General features: G+C 41.3%; 1 protein-coding gene across 20 annotated transcripts in view; it reads right to left on the bottom strand.

Moving 5' to 3' along the window:
* The window catches only part of SRPK2 (SRSF protein kinase 2), a 248782-nt gene that overhangs the window by 77257 nt on the left and 157837 nt on the right, over positions 1-13688 (bottom strand). For all 20 annotated transcript variants that reach the window (XR_005373185.1, XR_005373186.1, XM_038562755.1 and 17 more), the window contains one exon: positions 5200-5351. Coding sequence is in view for 18 of the 20 variants with exons in the window: in XM_038562755.1 (XP_038418683.1) it covers positions 5200-5351 (152 nt within the window). In the remaining 2 variants the exon portion in view is untranslated. The remainder of the gene's footprint in view (positions 1-5199; positions 5352-13688) is intronic.

Genomic DNA, 13688 nt, shown 5'->3' with positions numbered 1-13688 from the left:
AAGGGCAGAGATCCAGATGCTTACCACAGCTATTGTGGGGTGCTCAGATTCCAGGTGACTTTGCTCACTCCACCCCGATGTACCTACTTCCTAAGGAGAACAAATATTTCTTTTGTGAAGAAATAAAACAGGTAGTGTGTTTTGTTAGTGGTGTTTTATTTTACTTTGTGAGTACTAAAGAGTAGCTGGTAGGGCAGAGATTCTCTAGGAATGAAGTTGAAGAAAACAGAAGTGACGGAGGACAAGACACCTCCTCAGACAACAGGAATCCCACCCCTAAACTGTAAGAGCCATCCCTCCCTTGCCCCCTGCCCGAAAAATTCAGTCCCAATCACTAGACAGGGCGGGGTAAAAAGGATATCTGAGCACAGTGTGACTGGTGATTCATCATGTACAAGGAAATTAATCAAATAATTAAACGTAATGAAGATAATGACAGTCTAGCCTCTTACTGTCAAAGAAAGAAACCCAAAAATACAGAAAGGGAAAAAACTGGGCTGAATCCCCTGGTATTAGGCTAGAATTAGAGATATCTGATTAAATTCACATATTTTAATATATACATAAGCAAAAGTAGAATTAAATATAAATACAGAAATACATATAAGAGGCCCCTGGGTGCTCAATTGGTTAAACATTTGCCTTTGGCTCAGGTCATGACCCCAGTGTCCTGGGTTCCAGCCCCACATCAGGGCCCCTGCTCAGTGGGGAGCCTGCTTCACCTTCTCCCTCTACTGCTCCCCCTGCTTGTGCTCACGCTCCTTCTCTTTCTCTCTCTCTCTCTCCCCGTCAAATAAATATATAAAATCTTAGAAAAAAAAAAGAAAGAAATCTATATAAACATAAAGGGCTGTGCTAAGAAACCTAGAAGCACTGACACCCCAACAATGATAATCATACCTAATGCCCAGATCCTGTTTTCTAAATACTGTCCCCCACTAAAAGGAACCAGGCATCCTTGTAGAAAGAGCAGATTCCAGGGCTGGAGCAGGGAAAATACAAGATGAGTCAGGAACAGTTTACTGTACTTGCAAGTAAGAAAGTGTTCAAATGACAAGACATCTCAAAAGAACACAGAACCAATTTGAAGGAACTCCTAAAGGCCAAATTTGAGATAAGCCAAGCATCAAAACAATTAAGGGGAGTAACTGATTAGAAATCACTGAATAAAAAGGAAATCCATGAATGAGTCCATCTGAAATAGCCAGAAAGACAGGGAGATAGATGGGAGGGAGTGGTGGGAGACTGGAAGAGAAAGAAAGGAAAGGGGGAAGCAAACAAATTAGTTGGCAAGGGGATACTTATTTACAGTCTCAAAGAAGGAACTCTCAACAAAATACTTATTATGGGTGTGTGTGTGTGTGTGTGTGTGTGTAACTTCGCAAAACAGTGCCCTACCTGATAAAATAATGTGCAAAGAGAATACTTCTCACAGAGCAACACTTTTGTGATATTCCAAATCAAGAAACATGGGGGCACCTGCTGGGTTAGTCAGTAGAACATGCCACTCTTATTCCCGGGGTTATAAATGGGAGACCCATCTTGGGTACAGAGATTACTTTAAATAAAACAAAACCTAGAAAATAAAACAGTTTACCAAACTAAGAAACAGTATACAAAATAACTGGCCTACAATCTTCAAAAATGTGAAAGTCACGGGGATCCCCGGATAGGTCAGTGGTTTGGCGCCTGCCTTCGGCCCAGGGCATGATCCTGAAGACCCGGGATCTAGTCCTACATCGGGCTCCCAGCATGGAGCCTGCTTCTCCCTCTGCCTGTGTCTGTGCCCCTCCCCGCCTCAGATGAATAAATAAATGAAATCTTAATAATAATAATAATAATAATAATAATAATAATAATAATAATAAATGTCAAAGTCAAAAAAGCAAGAAAAGACTAAAGAACTATTCCAGGTTAAAGAAACAAGTGTTAACAAAGAAAAAAACAAGCCCAAACAAGTTATTGCCCCCCCCCAAGATAGCAAACCAAGACTTAATTATAGTTTCAACCTACCCTAGGAATGTGACCTTTTAACAATCAACCAGAAGTTTCCTGATAAGCACAAGTGAGGTAATCTGCATGATAAAAATTCTGCCCCTCCCTCCCCCTCAAAGGAAGATATCCTGGCATGAAATAATCCCCTTCCCCAGCCCCTAGTAACTCCAAGCTCTCAGTTTTTACAACTCCCAGCAGCATCTCCACCTGCTAGATGCAGATGTTGTAGCATTTGTGAACTGCTTCATAAAGTCAATTAGATCTTCAAATCTACTAGGTTGAATTTTGTTTTTTAACACAAGAAAACAAAATGGAACATGATTCTGGGAAGGACTGGTCTCATATAAAGGACAATACTGGCAACTGGCAAAACCTGAATGGATGGTGAGGAATGAATGGCAGAATTAGAACAATGTTAACTTCTTGATCTTGATGGTTGTTCAGTGGTTACAAAGAAGAATGTATTTGATTGCAGGCAAAATATACTAAATAACTCAGGAGTGAATAAGCATCATGTTGGAAAGTTAAAGTCTATTCTTGGCTGGAGGGTGGGGGTGGGGCACAGTTCTTGTCCCACACATTCCCAATCAGTTCCACAGACTCCTTGAATGCATTTATGTCAGCTACCTTAGACAAACGGTTTTGATCTATATACAAAAGTCACGGAGTAAGGCATCTGTTACATGGACCAGAAGCCAGGAATGAGAGAATGAGAGAGAGAGAGAGAGAGAGAGAGAGAGAGGACAAACCTGACATTCTCTCACATGCTATATAGTCAGGCTGACTTTAATACTCTTAGATGTTTAAGTTCAATAAATGTTACCTAAAATCAGCCCTGACTGTGAAATTCTTCCTTCATAGCCTTTATTTCGGTCTGGGGTATCCACTGTGCTGTTCTACAGAAATGGTAAAGGGATAAATAAGAGGACTGGTTATATCTCCTGACCCACATGCTGAAGAACCAGATGTGAGGCAAAGAATCCTCATTCTGTCATGGTGGTACCCATGTGAAGAGAGAACAGAGGGCTAGCTGAGAGCAAAGCACAAGCTGATACCCCACAAATGACACTACCCCCCCCCCCCACGTGGGATATGTGTGACATTCCTCGGGCACTCCTGGCTGCCCTAAAGCTAAGGGAAAGGAAAAATTATAGTTAATTCATAGATTATAGTCCTTCAGTTTATAAAATGTCTTAGTGATTCACAAGAAAACATTCTTATCAATAACCTAACTTCCAGAAAGAAACTCCCAATTATCTTAATGTTAATGCTTTACTAGAGGGAAAAACAACCTTAACAACCTTAACTTGACAATGGCAAGGCCTCCAGTATGTGCTAGGTCCTCTTTAGAATGCAAAAAATCTTTTGAAAACCTCCCTCTCCCTATTGCCCCCAACTCCCAAGTATATAATCAGCCACCCTTAACCACCCTGGGACAGCAGCTCTTCCTGCTCCTGGGCCCTATCTCTGTTCTTTAATAAAACCACCATTTTGCACCAAAGACATCTAAAGAATTCTTTCTTGGTCATTGGTCCCGTTCTCACCCCACCAAACCTCACCTATATTCCAAAACTACATCACATGTGCTAGAAAGAACTGTTCCTACAGACCAACCTAATGCTTTGGCCTAAGCAGTAAAATAGAAAGACAACTGTCTGCATCTCCTGTTCATACAACGTCATTTCTGAACCAAGAAGTGCCGAGTAAGAGGGAGGCTGTAAAACCTCTTCTCTTCACCTTTCCACAGACTCTGTTATGTTCCATATTAAATGGCAAGGAGCTTTAGAGTCATAATCACTCCTCATACAAAAGATCTACAGTTCTTTTTCTAAAGAAAACATGGATTCCATGCACAGAAACCCACATCTATGGAACAATCTGGTTAGAGTGGAAGTTCTTTCTTAAATTTTTTACAGCAGAACATAAATTTTCTCTTCCACCTAATAGGTAACTAAAAAGTACAATGTTCCATAACCAGTACACGAATGGCTTGCAATCACTGGATAAGTTCATACAAGACACTAAAGAGCCAGACACTCACTAATGCTCTACGGCCTGAACCGTATCCATCTTCTACCATCGGTTATTATTCTGTATAGAATCTGATTTACCTTTAACTTCATCTGTAGCAAATCAGTGTTTCATCAATTGTTCAGAAGCTCAGACTACTGGACTATGATTATTTTCTCTTAGAATGAAACTCCAAATGAGTAAGTTAAGTAAAAAGAGGAGTCAAATGGACCCAGCAACTTCCCTTCCTCCTACATTCATCTGGTCTACACACAGAGTCTGGATCACTCTGTTTTCAATATTCATTATACAACGTGGTGCCTTGTAGGAGTGTAACTCTATGTTCTTGAGCTTTAGGAAGCATCAATACAGGAACACTTCACTTCAGTGGATTTCTGTGTCTTCTGAGAAATCACAGCTAAAAACATAATCCACTGTGTCACACAATGGCATAACCCACAGAATGTCTTTTTCATTGAGCACAATGCCAGGAAAAAGCCTGTCTCTGTAAACAAATGAGCAGGCTTTCTTTCCACGGACAATAAATACTATGAAACTCTACGCTATACAGAGAAAGGACTGGTTCCTTGTTAGTCTTAGCAGCCTGAAAACTTAAAGTCAAATGTCTTACACAACAGCTACATTGGCTCACATCAGGAGCCTGGGACCTTCAAGTCTATGCTCTTCGTAGATGGCTTATTATGTTTTTATCTTTAATTGTTCTGTTGTTTTTTTTTTTTTAAAGATTTTTATTTATTTATTCATGAAAGACACATAGAGACAGACAGAGAGAGAGAGGCAGAGACACAGGCAGAGGGAGAAGCAGGCTCCATGCAGGGAGCCTGACAGGGGACTCCAGGATCAGGCCCTGGGCTGAAGGCAAGTGCTTAACCTCTGAGCTACCCAGAGATCCCCATGTTCTGTTTTATATTATCTTTAATTCCATTAGACTTAAATCCCCTGTAAAGTACCCAGAGTATGTACATACATATTTTCTATCTCTTACAGTTTTCCTTCTGAAATCTCTTACATTTTTGGGTATCATTCTATATTTAATGGCCTAGAAATTAAAAATGATACTGACGCCAAGAGGTTAACTGAATAAAGACCAAACAATCTGCATGGTTAACTTCCCAGACACCAGTAAATGGGCTCCGGCCCCATGGCTCCGGCCCAGCGGTGCTCGCACATCACCTTTGCAGTAGTCGGCAGGGTCCTCCTGCTCCTCATCGTCAGATCCCAGGATCTCCTCCTCTGGCTCTGGGGGTGTGGGGTCCGGCAGAGGCGGTGGCGGTGGCGGAGGTGGTGGTGGAGGAACTAAGGGAGCTTTCTGCTGAGGCTCCGGCCTGAAACAGTGGAAGGAAAATTCCTATTTACTTAGAAGCCAATCTTGCATCATGGACACACACGAGCGTTTTTTGATACAAGAGAAAAATAAAGCTGGTCACACACTAAAGAAGGAATGCTGATTAATGTCACTTTGTCATTTTAGCTGAATTCAAGTGATGTTTCAACATACAGGTCAGGAGGAAAAAGTTATACTTTGTAGACGCGTTTTCACTCAGAGATTCAGTATTTCTTAAGTCCTGACAATATTATGAAATATAAGTGAAATATGAAGAGTACTCACCCTGCCCCCCATGATACGCAGCCTTATTAACTAGTTAGAACACATCCCACAGAGATTATAAAAAGACAGATGGAAGCAGCCCTGAACTTAAAACAGGACTTATTTTGGACTTGTTTTTATTATTTTAAAATTAAATTCTATAGAGATAGTAAGAATGTGGCTAGGTTTCCTGGATGACTCCTAAAAGATGACTAATATATGCTGTAGCTGACACACAGTTATTTTCAGTAAAGAACTCAGTTATCTATCAACCTCGCTCATCAAGAACACTACCCCCAAACTAGAAATGAAAAAGAAAGCAGCCACTGTCTATCGCATATGGTATAGTCTGTATACATTAATGCAAGGTTTGCAAGGGTGCAAAATGGTCATTTCTAATTGTCACACAAAGGCTACATGATGTTTAAGTATGCTCTTTTACAAAAGATGAGAAAACCTGTAATACAAAAAAAAAATTTTTTTTTTAAGCTTGAGAGATTACAGATGTAAACCTTTCAGGTACCTAGAAACTCAGGGGCATACTGAATACATGTACTTATTAAATAAGTAAAGCATTCATAAAGCACCTCTATAAAATCAAGCTTTCACTTATTCTAAAAAATCTAACTGCTATTTCTGACTGTGTCCTTCTGGGGAAACTTGAAGCCTTGGTTACAACTCAGGCACAAAAAGCACATCTCTCCTTTAAACAATAAGCTGCCCTTAGTAGCAATGGGACCAGCACTGCTGTCCAGAGCTGTGTGGGTAGGAAATGGGAAGGGTCCAGACACCCCACAGAATATAGAGGTGTTCCCTGGACAGACTTTCAAGAGGGTGAGCGGGACTCTCTAGTCTGGGGAGCAAGGGGAATCCCACAAGGACGAAAGGGATAGCCAACTGCTCTTGGTTTTGGCCTGTCCAGTACCCATGATTCTCCTTTAAAAGCACCTCTGAGACACTGCTACTCTCGCACAATGGAAAGCTGGTTCCAGGTCCGCTCTGCTCACTGTAGTACAGCCTAGGGCACACAGAGCCAAAGCTCACCCAAGAGCCCCGGTACCTCCAGGTCAGCGGTCACAGAGAGAAAATTGATCTGCAGCTGCCAGTGAGAGGCAGGGCCAGCAGAGCCACCCTGACTGCTGCCCCCGTCCCTGACTAGAAGCCAGACCTCTAGATTCCTGCCAAATCAAAGATCCTCCAAATAGCATTTACTATATTGCCTCTAGCCTAAGTTAGCTAGAGTTCACATACGTGGTTTGCCACCAAAACTCAAACTGCCACAGGTCACAAAAGGGGGCAGGGATGGAAGGCAGCAGAAACACCAGCATCGTGGGGAAGGAGCAGGGGTCACAGCCCACGGGTGACCTTAAAGGCAAGCACCGGCAGGTATGAAAATCATTGGCAGAACAACTGAAGAACACTTAAATACTGAAATGACTTGGGTTGACTTCTACTTGCTAGAATTTAGTTAGAGGCAAAGTCACAGCCCCTTGGGTGATGACATTGGAGCATGGTAGTGATGGCATTCCGAGCTAAGCACTGCTCCTGGTGGAGCACTGGAAGGGAATACTCACCACCCAACACCCACATCACTGTCAGAATACATCCAAAAATACATCCAACAGACCTTATGGAAGTTTAATAATCTTTCTGGCAGCCTTGCAAATGCTCCTTCTCTTTTTCACACACACGCCTTTACTACAAGTAGAATGCTGCTGGACAAAAGCGAGGCCTGAAGAAGGGGAGGCAGCAGGACGGCACAGCGGGAAAGGAAGGCCAGCAAGACACGGTCTTATGCGCCCCACTCATTCTTCAGGGCAGCGTGCGACACCTCCCTAGTGGACAAATCTCGGTCAGAAAGGCTTTGAAAGTTGGCTCTTTCTTCCTTAGACATTTTATATGAAAAAATGGGGAGATTCTCCGCATCTAAAAGAAAACCCATCCTATTCCCTACAGAAACTAGTAACAACTAATGAACCGAGGCGGCGAGGATCTTGTTCTTCCAGTGCCACGCTCTACTGTGCCCTGCACCACCGCCGTCTGGGCCGGGTAATTCGCCGTAGCAGGGGCTGTTTTCTATTCCGTAGGATGTTACCAGCAGCCCTGGCCTCAAGCCACTAACGTCAGTAAGTCTCCTCCTCCACCCCCAGTTGTGGCCATCAAAACTATGTTCAGACATCAACAACTCCCCTGGGGACAAAGTCATGCCCGTTTGAGAACCACTGCTCTCATGGTATTTTCTGTATTTAGCTTTATCTCTATAGAGTAGATTGTAACAAGGGAAAAGAAATTCTAATTTTCATGACCCCATTTTCTCTCTTTTGAGAGGCTCAAATACCTTCATCATAATGTCTTTCTTTTAATGACTCTTAACTAATTTGGTGAGCTGCCCTTATCACTTGACAAAATTCTCAGACCCTCTGGTCTCAATGAGCAGGTCCTGCTCACCTTTCCAATGAGGGCACAATGAACAGGCAGGCCGAAAACCCCCCCAAAGCCAGTTAGGTCTCATGTGTAAGGGAGGAGTCGGGAGTACCTTGAAGTATAAAGGAGGTTGAGTAATGCTGACATAATATTTCACCTGGCTATCCTATCAAAACATCTAGGACTATGATGTCTAATCAGTAGCCACCGGCCACATGCGGGTACCTGAAATGTAACTAATCCAAATCAAGATAAGTGTAAAACACATAGTAGATTTCCAAGATTTCATACAAAAAATGTAAAGTATCTTAATAATTTTACATTTATTACATATTAAAACAATAATGCTTGGGATAAAATGAGATAAATTACTAAACTCACCCGATTATTTTACTTTTTTAAATGTGCCTACCAGAACACTTCAAATTACAAATGAGGCTCACATGATATTTCTCCCGGACAGCACTACTCTAGACCCTTCAGATCACCAATACCAGAGGACATTCCTGGTCACCCAATAACTATGGTTTTTCTCCTGCCTCACATCAATTATCGCCAATACATCATAATAAGGCTCAGAACAATGCTATAGTGCCAATCATGATTTTTTTTCATCCCATCCATCCTTGTTACTGCTTACTACACAGTAGAAACACAGATAAATTTGCCTTAAGGCAACTGTATGGACGAGGCCACACCATCTTTAAGGCTGGCTTCCTCAAAGTGGTTTCTCATGGCTTCTAACAAGTATTACAAAGCCTGATGAAATCTCAACTATTTAACAGATCCAGAGGTGGCAGTTTGTATCAACAAATACATACTCATGAAATATATCAACAGATTTTTAAAAACATCTTTTCATCAACCCTAATGAAAACCATCAACAAGTTATTTCATATAAGAATTACTAGAAAAGCACTTAAGAACCCATGCAGGGAACTCATAAATATTTTCAACAAGGGTGTCAACACAATTAAAAGAACAATATTTCCAAAAAATGGTACTGGGACAAATGGTTATCTAGTATGCAACAAAATAAAGCTGTAACTCTACACATACACAAACATTAATTCAAAATGGATCAAAGACTTAAATGAAGAAACTAGAACTATAAAACTAGGAGGAAAAAAATGTAAGTAAATCTTCATTACTCTAGGCTAGGCAATGTTTCTTAGATATAACACTAAAAGCATATGCAATAAAAGAAAAAGTGAACTTGGGCAGCCCCGGTGGCTCAGCAGTTTAGCGCCACCTTCGGCCCAGGGCGTGATCCTGGAGACCTGGTATGGAGTCCCAAGGTCTGGCTCCCTGCACAGAGCCTGCTTCTCCCTCTGCCTGTGTCTCTGACTCTCAAATAAACAAACAAACAAACCAACAAACAGATAATAACAAGTAATGTGGAGAATGAAGAAATTAGAACCTGAATTTGTAGCAGGAATGTTACGTTGTCCAGCAGCTTTGCAGTCTGGCAGTTCCCAAAAAGGTTGAATTTAGAATCACTATGGAACCCAACAATTCCACTTCCAGGTACATACCCAAAAGAAATGAAAACATATATCTCCCCAAAATCTTGTGCAACAATATTCAAAGCATTATTCATGATAGACAAAAAATGTGCATCAACTGATAAATGAATAAAATAAAACGTGTATAAATAAAATGTAATATTAAGGAATAAAAAGAAACAAAGTAAAAGAAAAAAAGTACTAACACATGCTACAACATGGGTGACCCTTGAAAACATTATGCTAAATGAAAAATACCAGGCACAAAAGACCATGTTATAGGATTCCATTTTACATAAAAATGTCCAGACTGGGGCGCCTGGGTAGCTCAGTGGTTGAGCATCTGCCTTTGGCTGAGGGCGTGATCCCAGAGTCCTGAGATGGAGTCCCACATCAGGCTCCCTGCAGGGAGTCTGCTTCTCCCTCTGCCCATGTCTCTGCCTTTCTCTCTCTCTGTCTCTCACGAATAAATAAGATCTATAAATAAATAAATAAATAAATAAATAAACAAACAAACAAACAAACAAACAAACAGACCAGGCAAATGTATAGAGAACAGAGTAAATTAGTGGTTGCTGAGGGCTTGCAGTAGAGGAAAGACAAAAGGAGGGGAATGGGGATTAACTGTTAACAGGTATGGAGCAGCTTCAAAAAGCTACTTTTTAAAAAGCAAAAGCTTACAAAAGTATATCTTTTTTTTTTTTTAATTTTTATTTATTTATGATAGTCACAAACAGAGAGAGAGAGAGGCAGAGACACAGGCAGAGGGAGAAGCAGGCTCCATGCACCGGGAGCCCGACGTGGGATTCGATCCCGGGTCTCCAGGATCGCGCCCTGGGCCAAAGGCAGGCGCCAAACCGCTGCGCCACCCAGGGATCCCAAGTATATCTTTTTAATATCAACTTTCTTTTTAGTATCAACTTTAGAAAGTATGTGCCTCTAGGAAAAGTAAGAAATAACCTATATTTAGATTTAGAAAATCTGCACACATGTTCTCCTTCACAACTGCCCCAGCCACCTTTACAGTAGAAAGTAATAGGTAGTTCTGTAAACTAATTTAAAGAACATGTTCTCATGTGAGATAAACAAGGCACCACCTCAACAACTAGAGTAAAATTTTAGAAACAAAATCCCAACTAGTCATTTATATTTTTCACAAAGAATTATAATCATTTTGCCCTACAAAGGACACAACTAAATATTCACAGTACTCCAAATAGGACAATTGTAAAAATGCAGCTTAAAAAACAAAATATTTTCTTTAAATATAATACTAAGATGATTTTACCATGCTTATCTACTGCATATTGTATTTTTCATGTACATTTACTCTATCACAAAAGGGAAGAAAACTGAACCCTAGCAAGATGCATGCATCATCTGCTCTACTGTCATGGCAACCAGATGGGAGTTCCGACTTCCTTCCAGCTGCTATTTCTTTTGAGCAGAGAAAAGGACAAGTAAACTTCACATTTGGCAGGAAAAGAAGTCCTTTCCTTTATTATCAACCTAAATGGCAACTGACACTAATTTTAAGAAATTAATTCATTCAATTCATCTGGAACTAAAATATAGAGAAAAAGAAGTTCCAAATGAATTTCTCCTAGGAACATTCAATAAAGTCAAATTTTGTTTTCTTTCTTCTCTATGTCCACCACCTGATCTAAAACTCACTCTCTTCTTCCCTCCCTATCTCCCTCCCTCCTCCTTATTCTTTCTTTTTTTTTAAGATTTTATTTATTCATGAGAGACACAGAGAGGGGGGTGGGGCGGCAGAGACATAGGCAGAAGGAGAAGCGACTCCCGCAGACTCCCTGCGTGAGTCGGACGTGGGACTCAACCCCAGGACTCCAGGATCACAGCCTGGGCCCGAGGCAGGTGCTAAACCACTGGGCCACCCAGGCGTCCCCTTACTCTCCCATTCTTGATGGTAAATTATTAGCCAGAGAAATATGCAGTCTGCCACTTCTGCTTAAGGACAGAATTAATCAATACATACTTTCTCTCAAAATAGCCTACCCAAAAAGCATTCCTATAAGACTGGTAAAGCCGCACGGCTAAAGGGACAAAACCCATAATGATTTCATGTATTCCTCCCTAATGAAAAAACTTCCAAACTTTGGGTAAATCAAACCTGAATGTTAAGTGTCTGCTGTGGTAGGCCAACTTCTAAAACTGAGTCCCAGTGAGCCTCAGCCTTCTGTAATTCCCTATTCCTCTGAATATGGGTAGATCCCATGAACAAGATACCACTTTCAACATTATATTTATTATGTTACAAGGCAACTAGGCAGCTATGCTGGGTGGGCTTGACCTAATTACATGAGCTTTTTAAAACTCTACTTTTTAAAAGAGTTTTCTCTGGCTGGTTACAGAAGTCAAAGAGACATGCTCCAGCTGGTCGAGAAGTAAGCACACAACCATGTTGTGAACTGGCCATCAGGTCCACATACCAAGGAATTTCAAGTGACCTCTGGGAGTGAGCTCAGTGCCCAGCCAGCAGCTAGAAGGACTAACGAGGAGTTCAATGCAAGTGAGTTCTGCCAATGACCAGTGATCTTGGAAGAGTGCTCTGAGCCCCAACAGAGAACCGTAGTCTTGGCCAACAGCTTGATTTCAGTCCAGTGAGAATCCAGCCATGCTGTGCAGCCCTAATTTCTGACCTACAGAACTATGAGCTAATAAATGCGTATTGTTTTAGGCTACTAAGTGTGTGGTAATTTGTAACACAGCAATAGAAAATGAATAATGAAGGGATCCCTGGGTGGCGCAGCGGTTTGGCGCCTGCCTTTGGCCCAGGGCGCGATCCTGGAGACCCGGGATCGAATCCCACATCGGGCTCCCGGTACATGGAGCCTGCTTCTCCCTCTGCCTGTGTCTCTGCCTCTCTCTCTCTCTCTCTCTCTGTGACTATCATAAACAAATAAAAATTAAAAAAAAAAATAAAATAAAAACTTAAAAAAAAAAAGAAAATGAATAATGAATACAGCTGCCAAGTAAGTTCTCAGTAAGAGAGCAGTCCACGTGAATTTATCAGATTTTGGCCACAACAGTGAGGCCTGGGTTTTTTTAAATAATTAAAATGGCCAGTGGAATTAAGCTGAGTATTCAAGAATGGAAATCAATTCTTTTTTGGGCATAGACAGGTAAAACAAAAAACAAAATGTATGCCCCAAATTCAAACAGAAACAGTCATAATTCCAAGCCAGAACGTTTAGACCTTATTTTCTAAGACTACATTGTTTCTAGAATATGGGGCACAATCAACTAAAAGTTGATGATGATATAAGTAAATAGACCTGCTTCCCAAATTATCAACATTTTAGATAAGAAAGGAGTTAACTGTTTAATCACCTCACAACATATATATGACAGAGCTACATACTTCTTATGCCACTGGTACCGTGAATATTTTATAATACATTTGTGAGACCTGGGGGAAATCTGAAGTGGAAAAAGAAAGACTTTTCTTTTTTTCTTAAACTTGGAAATGTTTAAGCCAGAGTTCAGAGGCATCTAAAGAGACATCTACTGATTCCACAAACAGAACAGCATCTAGAAAGTTTCCAGGGAGCCCAGCATTGAGGGATACACAGTCTTGCAAAAAGGGGAAAAATGCAGGTCAACATGAATACATGAGCACTAGCAACAGCTCTACAGGTATTGTTACGGAAGAGGAGATGGCAGAGAGCTGGGCCAGAAACTTCTGCATACTGGGAGTGATCTTAAGAGACTAACACGATGAGGAATGGATGGTGGGAGTAGCAGATAGGGAGGAAGCCCAAGGCCCAGGCAACAAGGTGACTGGAAGCACAAAGGCATAAAAGAGTCTTGGCTGTGGTGTGGCTGGAGACAGGAAAGAGGTTCTGCTGCAATCAGCTCACAAAGGAAGGCCCCACAGCACTGCTCCAAGGAGTCTGGGCTCTATCCTTACAGCAAGTAGGAGACGCTGAAATGTAAGAGATTTGCTTTATGCAAAGAACTGGCATGTGGAATGGGTAGAAAAGATAAAAGCAGGAAGCAAGTAGTGAGGAGACCAGAGATGAAATGATAAAACCATAAACTTAGAACTTGGTAATTCAATTGCTGGAGGTGGGTCTTTCCTTCCTAGGTTTCTGGTAGTAACATAATGTTACCATTAATTT

Source organism: Canis lupus, chromosome 18 (assembly GCF_011100685.1).
Source record: "Canis lupus familiaris isolate Mischka breed German Shepherd chromosome 18, alternate assembly UU_Cfam_GSD_1.0, whole genome shotgun sequence".
Lineage (NCBI taxonomy): Eukaryota > Metazoa > Chordata > Mammalia > Carnivora > Canidae > Canis > Canis lupus.
This window is presented reverse-complemented; position numbering and strand designations above follow the sequence as displayed.